The sequence below is a fragment of the Henckelia pumila genome, chromosome 4 (genome assembly GCF_033568475.1).
Source record: "Henckelia pumila isolate YLH828 chromosome 4, ASM3356847v2, whole genome shotgun sequence".
Classification (NCBI taxonomy): domain Eukaryota; kingdom Viridiplantae; phylum Streptophyta; class Magnoliopsida; order Lamiales; family Gesneriaceae; genus Henckelia; species Henckelia pumila.
The window spans coordinates 37,423,170-37,442,128 of NC_133123.1; the positions used below are offsets into that span (position 1 = coordinate 37,423,170).

General features: G+C 36.6%; 1 protein-coding gene across 7 annotated transcripts; it reads right to left on the reverse strand.

Moving 5' to 3' along the window:
* Positions 1–1,927: 1,927 nt before the first annotated feature.
* Positions 1,928–18,697, reverse strand: LOC140864012 (uncharacterized). Of its 7 annotated transcripts, XM_073267877.1 has the most exons (8): positions 18,441–18,697; positions 17,941–18,096; positions 5,396–5,451; positions 5,237–5,269; positions 4,895–5,050; positions 4,159–4,253; positions 3,451–3,570; positions 1,928–2,199 (listed from the first exon to the last, which is right to left on the reverse strand). In XM_073267877.1, exons 2-8 carry the CDS (start codon positions 17,951–17,953, stop codon positions 2,124–2,126), a joined length of 549 nt encoding a protein of 182 aa, XP_073123978.1. In that variant the 5' UTR covers positions 17,954–18,096; positions 18,441–18,697; the 3' UTR covers positions 1,928–2,123. The 7 variants fall into 7 exon arrangements, with proteins under 7 accessions (XP_073123978.1, XP_073123981.1, XP_073123980.1 ...); XM_073267880.1 differs by lacking the exon at positions 5,237–5,269 and having other exon boundaries at positions 18,441–18,695; XM_073267879.1 differs by lacking the exons at positions 17,941–18,096; positions 18,441–18,697 and adding an exon at positions 17,204–17,296.
* Between the last annotated feature and the right edge of the window lie 262 nt (positions 18,698–18,959).

The window sequence follows — 18,959 nt, forward strand, 5'->3', positions numbered from 1 at the left end:
TCATGTAATCCAAATAATTCTCAATCAATAAAGCATGCTTGCATCGTATTAAATGAATCAATTAAATAACTCAAAAACATGCGAGAAGTCACTGCAACCGGACTCGATCTACCCCGCTCACTTCTAAGTTCAGTCCAAGACCTTATCGCTCTGATACCAATTAATGTGAGGACCTCGGTTCTAATCATTTAAAAGATACATAATTAAAGAATCATCAACAAAGAGCCAAAGAATAACAACAACTTTTTTTCAAAAGAGGTTGCGCGCGGTCCGCAACTATTCACCAACCGAGCGCCCCCTTCCGAAATCCAAAATAGAAAACTCAGAAACAGCCCGCGCTCGGTCCGTCACAACCAACACATTATCAAATAGCTTGAGCACACAAAAACCTTCTCGACACGCCATTGCTCACTTAACCTTCGCTAATCAGAAGCCTATCCGATCTTCAAGAGATCTTTTCAAGGGTTACTCAAATCCTAGTTAATGACTGAAGAGCACTGATCATAGTCCAAAGATTTGAGAAACTAAGCTTGCAAAGCTTAGTCACACACATCATCATTTAAAGAAGTCTAATAAGAACTTAGAATCTTTATCGGTGTGAAATCTAGGAGTTTCATTTTGGGCAAAGATAAGTCTTAACTTGGATTGAGTGTATTACAAGACGTTGTAGCAACCAAAGTCTTCTAGTTTATCCTTCCCTTGAGGAAGAAGAGGTGACGTAAAATATTATACTTCGAACATCCATAAACAACTCTGTGCATCTTTATTTTACTGCATTACTTCATATTTCCATTACTATCACCTAATTTAGCGAAGGTCTTTTCTGCACTATCATTTAGTAGCTCTTATTTATCTAGGAAGCCGAGGATAACTGATTAAGTAGACTAACATTTATTTAATCAATCATCTGAAAAACAAATATTTTTAAGAGTGTGTATTCACCCCTTCTACACACGTACACGATCCCCAACAATTTACGTCTATGGAATACTTTAATTTATTTTTTTTCTTGTCTAAATCATTTGTTATATCTCAATATATACCCTACTTCATTGTATATATATCTTTAATTACCATATAATTTGTGTACATTAAACATGAATGATTATTATATTTTGTAATTTGCATTACTTGGACTTATAGCAACACACTAAGATGTGATAGAATATTACGAATACAGATATAAAAAAATTTAATTTCAATTTATTTATAATGATTTATAATAAACACCAACTCAAAATAATGAAAATTCTAACTGATACATGTTATTAAAAAAAATTTAGAATAAACAAATTTATTTCAACTCTTCCAAAGTAAGGCTATGCTAAAAAGCTTACATAAACCAATCTTTTACCGAGTAAGATTTTTTTTATAAAAATAAAATAAAATAATAAACTGATATTTTGTTAAGAAAACCTATATTATATGTATATGATGTGCATTATTATAAAAACCTTGTTATAATATTTTTCCTTTAAACTTTGTTGCATTTTAACACGATGTTTTATTTTTTATGCATTATTTTGTTATATTTCATTTTTCTCCAAATAAAACTTATTACAAAAAAGATAAATATTACTACGTAGGTAATTTTCTTATTATAACTAAAACTTGATTACTAAGAAATTTCAGATGAAAAAATAACTAATAGTTGAATTTTCTTATTATAACTAACATTTGATTACTAAAAATTTCAGATGAAAAAAATAACTAATACAACTATATACGCTTGATTAAACTACGATTATATTTAAACTTTTCTGTCACTGCTATAATCGATATCAAAATATCCCACGAAATCAAAATATCCCACGAAATCAAAAAAAATAACATATTATAATTAAAAATACATTTAAACTAAAGAAATTTTAAATATGTAATTTGTTTTTTATTATTGTCGTAATTATTTTTGTTATAGTCGGGCTACTGTAAAGTGAAAATAACCATTAAACAACTAACCGTCTATAAATAGAATGTAAATTTCACAAGTTTGAAGTTTGAACTTGGTACAATAAGAGCATTTATTTCTATAACTATAGCGTGCTCATAACTATTCACTCCAACTCTTTTCAGCAACCAACATCCTTGAAATCCACAATAAGTTTGAGTCATAATGTGTTAGTTCATCCTCCGCGCTGTAGAACCGCCTTCTCATCTTCCGAATCATCCTTGGAGCAAACATCGGGTATGTTTTGAATCCTTGCGCATTGTACCACCCCAAAAAAAAGTCAATAAGAGAAGACAACACAAGCATGCAAACACGAGCAAAAAATGTAAACATGTTTCACTTAGAAAGAGATGTTAAACTAAAATAAAGAGCTCATTTATTCATCATGTATTTCAATCAATGGTTTAAAAAAGGGCAATATGAATAAAATGTGTACGAGCAACGGTTTCCAAATAAAAACTTAAGCAATTCAAATTCAAATTCAAATTCAAAAGATTTTTTTAAAAAAAAAACACACACACACACACACACCGAAGCAATGAAACTCATTAGTTGGAACATCAACAAAAATTCCACATCCCTCTAAATATTTTTCACACAGTTAGCCAAGAAGTCCTATAAAAAAATCAGCTCAAGTCCAAGAAATACTCATCTAATCACACATCTAAAGTAAAATTTCATCCAAGTGTTTGACCGTGCTTCTTTGATTTAAAATAAATAACCGAATGGATTTCATAAAAAATGGAGAAGACAACTGAATGCTTCTCCAGATATCACGTACGTGTGTGTTTAAACAACACATGAATGTGTACATGTGTTCTATCTAATTACAAAGTTATCATGTGCGCACATCTTCACGCTTCAAACACGTGTTAACCCCACACAGCATGAAGTGTGCTGAAGAAAATCAATCCAATACACGAACACACGTAGTAGTTCACTGAAAGAAAGAAAGTAGTAAGAACCCAAAGAAATAAAAGAAAACAAATTGGTGGCGTCAGGGTGAAGCCACATTATGAACTACTCAAGTACGAACAATTGTGCATATACTTGAGCATCAAATATTTTCTTTCAATCCCGAACTAAAAAAAGTATTATTCTTCGTATTATTACTTCAATCAACAGTTTAAAAATGGCATATATGAATAAAACATGCAGAAGTAAAGTTTTCCATCTAAAAACTTAAACAATTCAACTTCAACTCTTTAAAAGGAAAAAAACACGAATGAATCATTAGCTCCAATAGCAACCAAAAAGCGAAATCCTCCAAATATTTTTCACACATTTAACCAAGACAAGTGAAAATTACCGTTAAACAACACGTCATCTGTAAATAGAATGCGAATTTCATGACAAGCTTTGAAATTTGAACTTTACTCCATAGACATTTATTTCTATAAATTTAACATAACGTGTGCATAACTATTCACTCCCAACTCTTATCAGCTACCAACACCCTTGAAAACCACATAAATTTTGATTCATAATTTGTTAGTACAAACCTTCCCGCTGCAGAACCAGCCACATCTACACCACCGTCACGACCACCTGGGTCATACTTCTCATCTTCCGAATCATCCTCGGATTCATCCTCAGAGCAAACATCGGGCATCTCTTGAACCCTTGAGCATTGGACCACCCATAAAAAAAGGCAATAAGAGAAGACAACACATGCATTTAAACACGACCAAATTAAACACGACCAAAAAATGTAAACCTTTCATTTCAAAAAGAAATGTTAAAGTAAAATAAAGAGCCCATTTATGAGATATTGAAACATTCATCCAATGTCTGAGCTCCCACACTACCAAGGAACTTCAACCAATTAAAATAACTAGGCCGGGCAATCATGATCCCCACCACTGAAATTCACAAACACAACACAACTTTTAAGATTATGAGCTGCACTTAAATCGCATACCTCAACAATGACTAGAACATGACTTTCCGACTAAGAAAATCTCAAGCTAGAATGTATAAATACTCAACTAACGCCAAAATCACATATGCATACAGCGTATGACTTTCCAACAGTGGCAATCTAAAATTTGGAACATATAAATGCTAAACTAATGGCAAACTGCAAACATCACAGAGCAAAGTAATGAATGAACAGAGCATACGCGTTTCCAAGTAAGAATATTCTAAAGCTAGAATATATAACAACTCGACTAATGACAAAAGAATAAAATAGTTGCACATCAAGGTACCATTTCCAAAGGCGGTCATATGCCTCAGTTCTTATATATTTACGACTTTCATCATCTACGTGGCCATCTGGAATCGAAATATCATCATCGCCATCCTAAAAATATATAACAAATTAACTTCCAAACTTCATATCCAACAAAAAGATAAAAAAAAGTTTAGCCTATGAGGATACATCTATATTCCTCTTTTTCCTATTCGAGCCTACTCCAAAATTATGGCTTTTGATATTAGTTTCAAGCTTGGTCGAACGCTTCCACTTATGCTTTGGGTTAAGTCTAACTCTAGCATCGCACAACATCAATCCGCAGCTAAGAGAATCTTCACATATTTAATCAAAAGCACCATGCCGCAAGAATACCACTACATTTGATTACAACATTTAGAACTTGTTGACCAGCAGGACGCATATCTCTGCTTTGTCATCAATGTGCATCCTCTCCATTTCATCTCTTATATTTATTGACTAGAACATGTGATTTACAAATTCATAGAGCAATCGTTAGATTAGCACAAATACTGAACCCCTGTTCTGAAGATCTAAAAAGAAATAGTTAAATCCAAATTCCATAAAGAACAGACCGGGGGTTTTATTTCATTTTAACTTTGTTCGAATCTCGTGGCACTGAAGAATGAAATTTCAAGATTGTAAACCAGGAGATTTATTTTGGCATCGCCATCAACACAAGACCATACCATTGAGCATTCAAATGAACCCGGAACAAAGATAAATGGTACCTTGATCTCACATAGCATTACATCACCCCGCCAAACAACACCTCGAAAAAGACGACGCTCAGCATTTTCATCCCTCTGCGCCCAAAATGTCAAGCAGAAAAGCGAAATACCCAAATGGTTAACCTTGACAACAGCCTCGAGACGGAAATTGCTTCGCTGTAACCAACCCAAAAATACATAAACAAAATCATTAAGCTTATTAAGCAAACAAGGCTATTATTAACAATATCAAATCATTTGTCTAACTTTTTTTTAATTGTAGACGTTTAAGGCTTTTTCCGCCTTTTCCCTGATGTAATCTAAATGGCCGGAATGAAAATACGTACACCCTCCACCACATACATATTTTTTTGGATCCATATAATCATCACATAGCTGTAAACAAAATTAAACAAAGTTTAGTTTTCGACCTTCATGCCTAAACATGGTGTGTGTACTTATATAAAAAGATAAATTCTTCTTCCCCCAATTCTGCGCTTCAGCTAAAAGATCGAAACATACCTCGCGTAGCTCAGCCTTTGAGTATGGCGACCCTGAATCTCCCATTGGATGAAGCCCTGCAAAATTAGGAACCCGTTCATTTGAACCCACTCCCTTCGATTCCTCACGCACACAATATCCAATTTTTTGTTAGGTCTCATACAACGATATATGGATCAAAAAACAAATTACACATATCAGAAACTCAATTTGTGTCAAGAAGAAGAAGAAAAACAAAAAATTTACCGGGTTTCAAGAAGAGAAATACGATCACGATTGCGCCGTAATACGTCGCAAGGTCGGGTTTCATAGAAGATATGGGCCAAGACAGTAGTTAATTTATTATGATTTGTTTTCTTTTTTAATTTATTCATCTTTGTTATTTATGACAAAAACTCTTAAGAGATGATCTTGATCATTTTTTCGAGACAAGTTTTTTTTACGAGCTATCCATTAAAAAATATTATATTTTATGCCAAAAATATTACTTATTATTATAAATATGGGTAGAGTTCATCCGTCTCACGAATAAGATCATCTCACACAAAAGTATCTCTCTTTATTTATGTATAAAAAATAATTCTTTATTATTTATTTATTAGTATTTAGCGATCTTAATTATATTTTAACTTACAAAATGTGATTTTATAGATGACTATTATCAGACGGTATCACGTAGTCTTATCTATAAGACGGTTCAATATTGCTCATATTTACAATTAAAACTAATATTTTTGAAATTAAAAGTAATTTTTTTTTATAGTTGACCCAAATAAAAATTGCGATAAATAAATATAATTAATAATAAATTTGCAAGACGAAAGATCAAGGAGAGTAAATTTTGTAGATTCGATTTCACTTGACTATCCACCCAGATTAATCCCTATTGATTTTTTAATTATAAATCCTTCTAGTTTATTAGTCAAAAATCCGTATTATTTTTCACTCTTTTCCCAAGTGATAGTAAAAATTCATATCTAATATTAAACTGAATATTCCTATCAATGTTTAAATATTAAATCCAGTAATTAGCACAATAATTTTTTTAATGGCTTCAATGAAGTTATTGATAAGTGTATTTTATACACTTAAATTAATTATGATTTTTATTGTTAATTATTGGTTTCGAGCAGATTTATGCGCGAGTTTTGCTGTTTTTGTGTTTGTAGGAAATTATTTAATTATTGTGGGAAGAAGAAGAAAAATGAGAATTGAGAAGAGAAAAAAATTAAAATGAGAGAAGAAGCTATAAAGAAAAAGGAAGAAAAGAAAAGAAACGAGAAGAGGCTATTGGACTTTTCTATTGGGCCTTTAGGGAATATTTAGAGCTAAAGAAGCGCTAAAGAAGAAGAAGAAAGAGAAGCGCAATCGCGCTTGTTATGTGAAGATGGATTTGAGAAACCGAGACATATGCGCGCCCGCGCCAACCAACTGAGTGCCCGCCCCGTTGCCAAAAATCAGAGTTCTAATTATTTCGGCAAGTATTTTCTTGGGCTTTTTTAGTGGGCTTTTGTGCACGATATAAATAGGATTTTTTAATCAGAAAGAGGGGGCCGACACACACGCATAACGGCCGCAATACTTCAGAGAAAAAGAATTTTTGAGATTTGATCGTGATTTCTGAGGAAGAATTTGTGTTTTATTGTGAAGAAAAAATACGGAGATCGGGAGTCCGGACACGACATCGCATTGAAGGATTTGTTTTCTTTATCTTTTAGTTATCAAATTCTGATTTGATGTCTGGATTTTTGAATATGATTTGTTTTATTCGGAATTTTATTATGAACTAAATTTTTAGAGTCTAGATGTCGGATGAAACCTGGTGTAGACGCAATTACAAATTTTTGATTTTATTAGATTGAATTCTTCTAGATAAATTGTTTTTTCTAGATTAGAATGTCTTTTCAATTACCTGATCAATAATTGAATTGTAATATTTATTTGAAATCTGGCACTCGGGAGAGGAGATTTTGAATAAAACCAATAAAAATAACATTGTTAATTATTTATATAGCTCGAGAAAGTGTATAATTTTAACAGAGCTTTTAAAAAGAACATTGTTTTGCATAGATCACTGCAAGTAGATTCTTAATAGGGATATTGAAATTTAATTGTAGTTGATAAATATTATTTGTTGCTCGGGAGAGGGGAATAATACATAATTGACAAGAATTCATGAAAATAAATTCCAGATTTGATTAAAAACATTATTTCTGTTTCTATGCTTGATAGAGATGGTTATTCTTGCAATTTTGTGAATGGGAAGACCATTTTTCTCTGATTGGTATCTATTTGAAAGTTGTGTGATAGCTATCAAAATTCATTGATTATTTTATTTTTTTGCAAAAATTCTGAGATTTTGATTTTTTAGATAAAGTTTAGAGTATTTTAATTACAAGTACTGAATATTTAATTTTACTCCTCATGGGATCGACACTTTATTTATCACTATATTAAAACTTGACACTCGTGCGCTTGCGAGAATTTTTCACAGCAAGTTTTTCAACCGTTGCTGGGGAGTAAATTTTGATTTTATTTTAGTCTTGTTACCAATTAGTCTAGATTTTAATTTAGAGTTTTTTTTATTTTATTTTTAGTTACTGATTGAATTTTAATTCTTCTTGTGTGCAGTGAATGCGAAAATCTCAAAGAACTGATTCACTACTGTTTGATCCAGAGATCGAACGCACTGCGAGAGCTTTGAGAAGACTAAGAAGAGAAGAATTAAGGAACATGGCTGAAGAGAATGTGAATCAAGCTCCCCCGGTGCCAATCAGTGATCACTTCCGGCCGACGATCCAGGCTCACTATTCTGGAATCGCTCGAAGGACTATCAATGCCAATAATTTTGAACTGAAGCCGGCCTTGATCAACATGGTTTAGCAGAACCAGTTTAATGAGAGTGCAACTGCCGATCCTCATCTACACCTGCGGACTTTCTTAAAAATAACTGATACGGTAAAGATGAATGATGTATCTGAGGATATTATACGTTTACACTTGTTTCTTTTTTCTCTCAGGGATCAGGCACGGAGCTGGCTCCAATCGTTGCCGCTAAGAAGCATCACTACTTGGGAGGATATGGCGGTCAAGTTTTTAGCGAATTATTTTCCACCTGCTAAGTCAACCCAGTTGAAGATCGAAATCACCACTTTCAGGCAGATGGATTCTAAACAACTCTACGAGGCGTGGGAAAGGTACAAAGATTTACTTAGACATTGTCCTAACCATAATTTTGCAGATTGGGAACAAATCGAGTGGTTTTACAACGGACTAAATGTGCCCACGAGGATGTCTGTGGATTCTGCTGCCGAAGGTACCATATTTGCAAAGGATCCCGCTCAGGCCTACGATATGCTGAAACATTTGACTATCAATATTTTTCAATGGCCATCTAAGAGTATGAGAGTCAAGAAGCCAGTTGGAGTATATGCAGTGGATCCTTTCACTTCAAAAACTGCACAATTATCTGCACTAACTACATAGGTAGCCGCGTTGAATAAAGTTAGTGTTGTAGAACCAGCGGGTGTGTCGGGTGCTATGGATGAATTTCATCATTCTGAACAAGTGCAGTACATAAATCAAAGAGGTTATGGAGGCTACAGAGGTAATCCTGTTCCCAATACTTATCACATTAGTTTGCGAAATCATGAAAATTTTTCTTATTCTAACAATAAAAAAGTGTTAAATCCTCCTCCGGAGTACAATACAAATAAGGGTGAAGGTAAGCCTTCTTTGGAGGATGTTGTTAATAATTTTTTTGCAGGAATCGAGCAAGAGAATGACAAGAACTGAGTATCTCCTTGACAGCAAGAGAATGGCAAGAACTAAGTCTCGCCTTGCATCCATCTGATCTGTCACTATACTGCCCTGTTCATTCGGAGGAGTGACTACAGACGGATTTTCATTCGAAGAAATAACTGGCGATGAGTTCCTATTCAAAATCCTTCGAGAACCCATAATCTGATAATCAAGGGTTAGGACACAGATAATCCAATTCCAATAATTCCATTAGGTGACCAAAATCTCCTCCTCGAATAATTCAACCAATTCGAGAAGATTCGTATCCGATCCCGAAAATCCAAGCAATTGATAACTCAAGTAAATCATGCTTTAAAAATTTAATCACATAATCATGTAATCCAACAAATTCTCAATTAATAAAGCATGCTTGCATCGTATTAAATGAATCAATTAAATAACTCAAACACATGCGAGAAGTCAGTGCAACCGGACTCGATCTACCCCGCTCACTTCTAAGTTCAGTCCAAGATCTTATCGCTCTGATACCACTTAATGTGAGGACCTCGGTTCTAATCATTTAAAAGATACATAATTAAAGAATCATCAACAAAGAGCCAAAGAATAACACAATTTTTTTTTCAAAAGGGGTTGCGCGCGGTCCGCAACTATTCACTGTAGTAACCCGCACCTCATTTTAAGTAATTACATGGTTAAACAAGGATTTTCAAGTGTTTAAGCAATCAAAACTTCCGAAGTGAGATCGGAGCTTCCGGTGCAGATCGGAGCGTCCAATGCACGATCGGAGCTTCCAGTAGAGATCGGAACGTCCGATGGCAATCGGAGCTTCCGATGACGTGCACCTATGACTCAGATTCAGATTTTGACAAGTGTCGCACATGTTGAGATCGGAGCTTCCGATCCCGAACAGAGCTTCCGATCCTGGCCGGAAATTTTGGCTATAAATAGAGGTCTCCGGAGTTCATTTTCAAATACGAATTCCGAGTTTCTTTCTTTCAGTTATATAGTGTGATATATACACTTGAGGGCCCTATCGGTTTTAATAGAGGTTCTGGAATAACCAAGGTGTGGTTATAGTCATCTGGGACTAGCAACTTCAAAGGGCTATCTAAGGACGAAGGTATGGTTTGGAAATCTATTTATGTTTTGGGAGTAATTATTAGCTTTGTTAAGGCTTATAGAACTTGTGTAGTGTTACGGTGAACTTTTGAATATATGCTTCGAACCTAGGATCCTAATATACTTGAACTAGCCTAGAGGTACGTACACATTGACTGAGTTTTGCCAGCGAGTATACATGTTTATATGTTGCATTTATTTGGAATTATTAAATGGCATGATATATGATTTACTGCTTTATATATTCATATGTCATATTCAAATACACGTTGAGCCTATACCTTGTTATACCTGATTATAGAGCCGCTCAGCTCTATACTCGATAGTCTGTCACTGAGAGTACCGCGACGGCGGGGACATGTATGTCTGACTACTCTGGTGTACTAGATGAGTGTGGTTGCACCCAGAGGTTGATCCGTGCGGTGGCAGCACTCATGTGGCGCCGATACTGAGCATGAATTTTCAGATAACCCTTTACCAGTCATCATGTTGCATGCATAATATATATACATGTATTCATGTTTATGTACTGGGCGTTAGCGCTCACGTCCTAGTTATTATCTTGAACACCCTATTCCACGGGGCAAGTCGCAGGATGGACGGAGCTGGTAATTCGAGGCAGGACTAGGGAGCAGGAGCTTTGAGGAGTTATTTATACAGCAGGATTCGATATAGCTGTATAAATGTTTACTTTTAAGCTTTTCGATATGGTTGTATCACTACAGTATTAAGCCTGGATATGTTTTACTAAGCTGACATGTAAATTATGGATTATGTTTCCGCACGTTTTACTCTGTTAAGCATTTTGCTTTATTAAGTTTAATGCATGCTATTAGTTGCCAGTTAGTAGGTGATTCAATGCAGGGTCACTACATTTTTGGTATTAGAGCATGCTTAGATTTTGGGATTAGTACTTGAGATCTAGTTTAGTCTTGAATTATTGCGCATTAGGGATTTTGATGTGCAATTCTTTTCAGGATATGGCTGACGAGAGTCACGGTAGTGTTGGACAGGGAGGTGGTCATCATCATCATCATCACGATCTCCATCATGATGATCGACATCGTGATCATGAAGGTAGACATCGCTACATTATCAATAAGTTTATGCAAGTAGAACCGAAGCCTTTATTTGGTGGCAAAAATCCTGAACAAGCAAGAGGTTGGATGTCCAAACTCGAGAGTGCGTTTCGAGCTTTCGATTGTACTGAGAAGCAGAAACTGGAAGTTCTAGAATTTGTTCTAGAGGATCGAGCATGCTTATGGTGGGATGCCAAGGCTAATCAGGCACGTACGGAGAGAGGACAGATGACTTGGGGGGATTTCTGTCAGCAGTTTCAGAAATTTTATTTTCCTCCAGCTGTTTTCCAAGCATGATCAATGGAGTTGCTTACTCTGAGGCAATGATCAATGACTATTGATCAATATCAGCAACGATTTCTTGATCTGTTACCTTTCAGTCCTCATATTAGTGACAATGATGCATCGAAGTATGATATCTTTCTGCAAGGCTTGAACCAATATATCTACTCACAAGTTGTCGTCTGTGATGATCCGACATATTATGAGACTTTGGTGAACCGTTGCCGTCAAGTGGAGAACAGAAATAGGCGAGCACTATTGATGATGCCAGCACAACCTAGTGAATCTCTTGGGCCTAGGGCTCAATCTGTTGTGAAATCTGGACCTATGTCTTCTTCTACTACTTCTTCGTTTGGTTCTCGTGGTTCACGAGGTACATTCCATTTTGGGAAGAAGAAGAAGGAGGAGTTTTGCAGTCACTGTGGTGGAAAGCATCCTGCAGCTTTTTTTCGGAAGGCTACTGGTGCTTGTTATATTTGTGGTGAGCAAGGACATCTGCGGAGAGATTGTACTCAACGCATGGATTCTACTAGTAGATCGGGATCACAGGTTGGATCTCAGACTTCTACTTTTCCATGTCAGCAGCCAGCACCACAGAGTTCTTCTAGTTACCTTCCACAGACTCAAGGGCAAGTATTTGCTCTGTCTCAGGATCAGGTTACTGAGGGAAGCGATCGCATGTTGACAGGTACCTTTTTGTTATGCGGTATTCCTGCACTTATTTTAATTGATACTGGAGCATCGCATTCCTTTATTTCTAGTCGTTTTGTTAAGAGACATAGATTACCTTATGTATCATTAGATATGGATTTAGTTGTATCTACTCCGCTGGAGCAGGAGGTAGTAACTAAGCATCTAGTTATGGGTTGACTTCTAGAGTTTGAGGGTAATGTGTTATCGGCTAATCTGATGATATTAGCGATGACATATTTTGAATGTATTTTGGGAATAGATATGCTGACTTTTTATCATGCTACTGTGGATTTTTATCAGCGTCTGGTACAGTTTCATCCTGTTGAGGGTGAGAGCTGGTACTTTTATGGTGAGGGTGCGCGACCTCCGATGCCACTTGTTTCGGTTCTGAAGACATGTCATGTCTTAGAGTCAGATGGGGAGGGCTACCTCATCTATGCAGTTGATATGTCCATGAGTAGTACGGGTATTGATCAGTTACCGGTTGTCAGCGAGTTACCTGATATATTCCCTGATGATATTCCTGGTTTTCCTCAGGTTCGAGATGTTGAATTTGGTATTGATCTAGTACCAGGAACTACGCCTATATCCCGAGCACCTTATCGTCTGGCACCGTCAGAGATGAGGGAATTGAAACAAAAGTTGCAGGATCTGCTTGATAAAGGATATATTCGTCCGAGTGTTTCTCCGTGGGGAGCACCTGTGTTATTTGTCAAGAAGAAGGATGGATCGATGCGATTATGTATTGATTACAGGCAGTTGAATCGTGTCACCATCAAGAATAAGCATCCTTTGCCGCGGATTGATGATATGTTCGATCAATTAAAGGGTACTTCTATTTACTCTAAGATAGATATGAGATCTGGATACCACCAGATGCGGGTACGAGACTCAGATATTTCTACGACTGCTTTTAGAACCAGATACGGGAATTATGAATTTCTGGTGATGCCATTTGGTTTGACGAATGCACCGGCAGTCTTTACGAATCTGATGAATCAGATATTTCGAGAATATTTGGATAGATTTATCATCGTCTTCATTGATGATATTCTTGTCTATTCTCATGACAAGGATGATCATGCACATCATCTGAGGATTGTTTTGCAAACGTTACGAGATAAGCAGCTGTATGCGAAATTGAGCAAGTGTGAATTCTGGCTTGATCGGGTAGTGTTTCTCGGTCATGTGATTTCTAGTGAAGGAATATCTGTTGATCCTAGTAAGATAGAGGCAGTGCTGAACTGGTCTCGTCCGACGACGGTTGCTGAGATTCGTAGTTTCTTGGGTCTAGCTGGATATTACCGTCGGTTTATCGAGAATTTTGCACAGTTGGCCAGGCCTTTGACACAACTTACACGAAAAATGTTGCCTTCATATGGTCCTCGGATTGTGAGGAGTCATTTCACGAGCTGCGTAGACGTCTTACGACTGCACCTGTGCTAGCTCTACCTTCTGGATCAGGAGTTAATGTTGTCTACACTGATGCCTTTGGTCAGGGGTTAGGATGTGTTCTGACACAACATGTACATGTTATTGCTTATGATTCTCAACAGTTGAAGACACACGAGAATAATTATCCAGTGCATGATCTCGATATAGCCGCCATTGTATTTGCACTCAAGATCTGGAGGCATTACCCTTATGACGAGAAATTTGAGATATTCACGGACCAGAAGAGTTTGAAGTATTTATTCACTCAGGCGGAGTTAAATATGCGACAGAGACGCTGGATGGATCTATTGAAAGATTATGACTGTGAAATCAAGTACCATCCAGGTTCTGCTAATCTTACTGCTGATGCCTTGAGTCGGAAGGTAAGACTTTCTGCACTTCAGACTAGTGAATTATCTCATATGATTCAAGAGTGCTGTTCATTGAGTTTTACACTCAAGCACAAGAAAGAAAGAAATGGTATTCAGTTGTATACTATTCTATCTGAACCAACATTGTATTCTCGGATCAGAGATGCTCAGATATCTGATGTTAAGACTCAGCGTTTGGCACATCTAGCCAATGGAGTTAATACATCTGGATTCCATTTTCAGGCAGATGGTTTATTGTGCTTATCGAATCGAGTGGTTGTACCTGATGTTGCGGAGTTCAGGAACAATATTCTTTCTCAAGCTCACATGAGTCGATTATCAGTTCATCCTAGAAGCATGAAAATTTATAAGGACTTGCGAACTAGATTCTGGTGGAAATGGATGAAGCGGAGTGTGTATCAATTTGTTTCTAGATGTTTGGTTTGTCAACATGTCAAAACTGAACACCGACGACCAGGTGGATTACTGCAAAATCTTGAGATTCCCAAATGGAAGTGGGAGCACATGACTATGGATTTTGTCACCCACGTACCTATGAATTCACGTCAGTGTGATGCTATCTGGGTTTTTGTTGACCGTTTGACGAAATCAGCACACTTTATTCCTTATAACCGGGGGTATTCTTATGATCGCATGACAGGCTTATACATCCAGGAGATAGTGCGATTACATGGGATTCCAGTGAGCATAGTCAATGATAGAGACCCGCGATTTACCTCACGTTTCTGGGGTAGTTTTCAACAGGCGTTGGGTACCACTCTATGTTTAAGTACTGCATATCATCCGGAGACTGACGGGTATTCAGAGCGCACTATTCGTACGCTAGAGGATATGCTACGTTATTCTGTCATGGACTTTGGCTTATCTTGGTAGAATCAGTTACCTTTGATTGAATTTGCCTACAATAACATTTATCATCATAGTATTGATATGACACCTTTTGATGCATTGCATAGTCGACGATGTCGAACTCCGATATTTTGGGATGAAGTCGGGGAACGGCAAGTTGAGGGTCCTGAGTTGGTGTTGGTGCAGCAGATTGTAGACAAGGTAGATTTGATCAAGTAGAGGATCAAAGCTGCTCAAGATTGGCAAGCCAGTTATGCTAATATTCGCTGCAGGCCACTTTAGTTCGAGCCTGGTGAATATGTGTCTTGAGAGTATCACCTTTCAGGAAGGTGATGAGATTCGGTGTGAAAGGCAAGTTGTCACCTCGTTACATTGGGCCTTTCCAGATACTGAAGAAGATTGGATATGTTGCATATCGTTTAGCGTTACCGCCATATCTTTCCAGTATACATGATGTTTTTCATGTGTCGTTACTTTGACAGTACATAGCTGATGAATCTCATATTATTCAGCCTACTGATTTTCAGCTAGAGCCAGATCTGTCTTATGTTGAACGACCACTCCGTATCCTAGACAGGAAGGAGAAAGTCCTTCGCAACAAGACTATACCACTTGTGATGGTACAATGACAATGTCGAGGCATTGAAGAAACAACTTGGGAAATAGAGAGTCGTATGCAAGCGGAATACTCTGAGTTATTTGCTTTGTACTTTTGATTACCATGTAAAGATTTAATTACAGTTGTTGTAATAAAACATGGTTTGATGTATTGATTTATCTTTAGATTTTAATTAGTGGACGAAATATCTAAAGGTGGGGAGAATGTAGTAACCCGCATCTCATTTTAAGTAATTACATGGTTAAACAAGGATTTTCAAGTGTTTAAGCAATCGGAACTTCCTACGTGAGATCGGAGCTTCCGGTGCAGATCGGAACGTCAGATGCACGATCGGAGCTTCCGGTAGAGATCGGAACGTTCGATGCAGGACGGAACGTCCGATGGCGATCGGAGCTTCCGATGACGAGCACCTATGACTCAGCTTCATATTTTGACAAGTGTCTCACATGCTGAGATCGGAGCTTCCGATCCTGGTCGGGAATTTTGTATATAAATAGGGGTCTCCGAAGTTCATTTTCAAATACGAATTCCGAGTTTCCTTCTTTTAGTTATATAGTGTGAGATATACACTTGAGGGTCTTATCGGTTTCAATAGAGGTTCTGGAATAACCAAGGTATGGTTATAGTCATCCGGGACTAGCGACTTCAAAGGGCTATCTATGGACAAAGGTATGGTCCGGGAATCTATTTATGTTTTTGGAGTACTTATTAGCTTAGTTAAGGCTTATAGAACTTGTGTAGTGAGACGGTGAACTTTTGAATATAGGCTTCGAACCTAGGATCCTACTATACTTGAACTATCCTATAGGTACGTACGCATTGACTGAAATTGCCAACGAGTATACATGTTTATATGTTGCATTTATTTGGCATTATTATATGGAATGATATATGATTTATCGCTTTCTATATTCATATGTCATGTGCATATACACGTTGAACCTATACCTTGTTATACCTTATTATAGAGCCGCTCAGCTCTATATTCGATAGTCTGTCACTGAGAGTACTGTGACGGCGGGGACATGTATGTCTTACTACTCTGGTGTACTAGACGAGTGTGGTTGCACCCAGAGGTTGATCCGTGCGGTGGCAGCACTCATGTGGCGCCGATACTGAGCATGATTTTTCAGATGATCCTTTACCAGTCATCATGTTGCATGCATCATATATATACGTGTAGTCATGTTTATGTATTGGGCGTTAGCGCTCACGTCCTGGTTATTATCTTGGACACCCTATTCCACGGGGCAGGTCGCAGGATGGACGGAGGTGGTAGTTTGAGGCCGGACTAGGGAGCATGAGCTTTGAGGAGTTATTTATACAGCATGATTCGATATAGCTGTATAAATGTTTACTTTTAAGATTTTTGATATGGTTGTATCACTACAGTATTAAGCCTCGATATGTTTTACTAAGCTGATATGTAAATTATGGATTATGTTTTTGCACGTTTTACTTTGTTAAACATTTTGCTTTATTAAGTTTAATGTATGCTATTAGTTTCCAGTTAGTAGGTGATTCAATACTATTAGTTAGTAGGTGATTCAATGCAGGGTCACTAATGACAAAAGAATAAAATAGTTGCAAATCAAGGTACCATTTCCGAAGGCGGTTATATGCCTCAGTTCTTATATATTTACGACTTTCATCATCTACGTGGCCATCTGGAATCGAAATATCATCATCGCCATCCTAAAAATATATAACAAAATTAACTTCCAAACTTCATATCCAACAAAAAGATAAAAAAAAGTTTATCCTATGAGGATACATCTATATTCCTCTTTTTCCTATTCGAGCCTACTCCAAAATTATGGCTTTTGATATTAGTTTTAAGCTTGGTCGAACGCTTCCACTTATACTTTGGGTTAAGTCTAACTCTAGCATCGCACAACATCAATCCGCAGCTAAGAGAATCTTCACATATTTAATCAAAAGCACCATGCCGCAAGAATACCACTACATTTGATTACAACATTTAGAACTTGTTGACCAACAGGACGCATATCTCTGCTTTGTCATCAATGTGCATCCTCTACATTTCGTCTCTTATAGTTATTGACTAGAAAATATGATTTACAAATTCATAGAGCAATCGTTAGATTAGCACAAATAACGAACCCCTGTTTTGAAGAGCTAAAAAGAAATAGTTAAATCCAAATTCCATAAAGAACAGACCGGGGGTTTTATTTCATTTTAACGTTGTTCGAATCTCGTGGCACTGAAGAATGAAATTTCAAGATTGTAAACCAGGAGATTTCTTTTGGCATCACCATCAACACAAGACCATACCATTGATCATTCAAATGAACCCGGAACAAAGATAAATGGTACCTTGATCTCCCATAGCATTACATCACCCCGCCAAACAACACCTCGAAAAAGACGACGCTCAGCATTTTCATCCCTCTGCGCCCAAAATGTCAAGAAGAAAAGCGAAATACCCAAATTGTTAACCTTGAAAACATCCTCGAGACGGAAATTGCTTCGCTGTAACCAACCCAAAAATACATAAACAAAATCATTACGCTTATTAAGCAAACAAGGCTATTATTAACAATATCAAATCATTTGCCTAAATATTTTTTATTGCAGAAGTTTAAGGCTGTTTTCGCCTTTTTCCTAATGTAAGCTAAATGGCCGGAATGAAAAACCGTACACCCTCAACCGCATACATATTTTTTTGGATCCATATAATCATCACATAGCTGTAAACAAAATTTAACAAAGTTTAGTTTTCGACCTTAATGCCTAAACATGGTGTGTGTACTTATATAAAAAGATAAATTCTTCTTCCCCCAATTCTGCGCTTCAGCTAAAAGATCGAAACATACCTCGCGTAGCTCTGCCTTTGAGTATGGCGACCCTGAATCTCCCATTGGATGAAGCCCTGCAAAATTAGGAACCCATTCATTTGAACCCACTCCCTTCGATTCCTCACGCACACAATATCCAATTTTTTGTTAGGTCTCATACAACGATATGGATCAAAAAAAAAATTACACATATCAGAAACTCAATTTTTGTCAAGAAGAAGAAGAGAAACAAAAAATTTATCGGGTTTCAAGAAGAGAAATATGATCACGATTGCGCCCTAATACGTCGCAAGGTCGGGTTTCATAGAAGATATGGGCCAAGACAGTAGTTAATTTATTATGATTTGTTTTCTTTTTTAATTTATTCATCTTTATTATTTATTACAAAAACTCTTACTTGATGATCTCGGTCATTTCTTCGAGACAAGTTTTTTTACGAGTTATCCATTAAAAAATATTATATTTTATACCAAAAATATTACTTATTATTATAAATATGGTTAGAGTTCACCCGTCTCACGAATGAGACCATCTCAC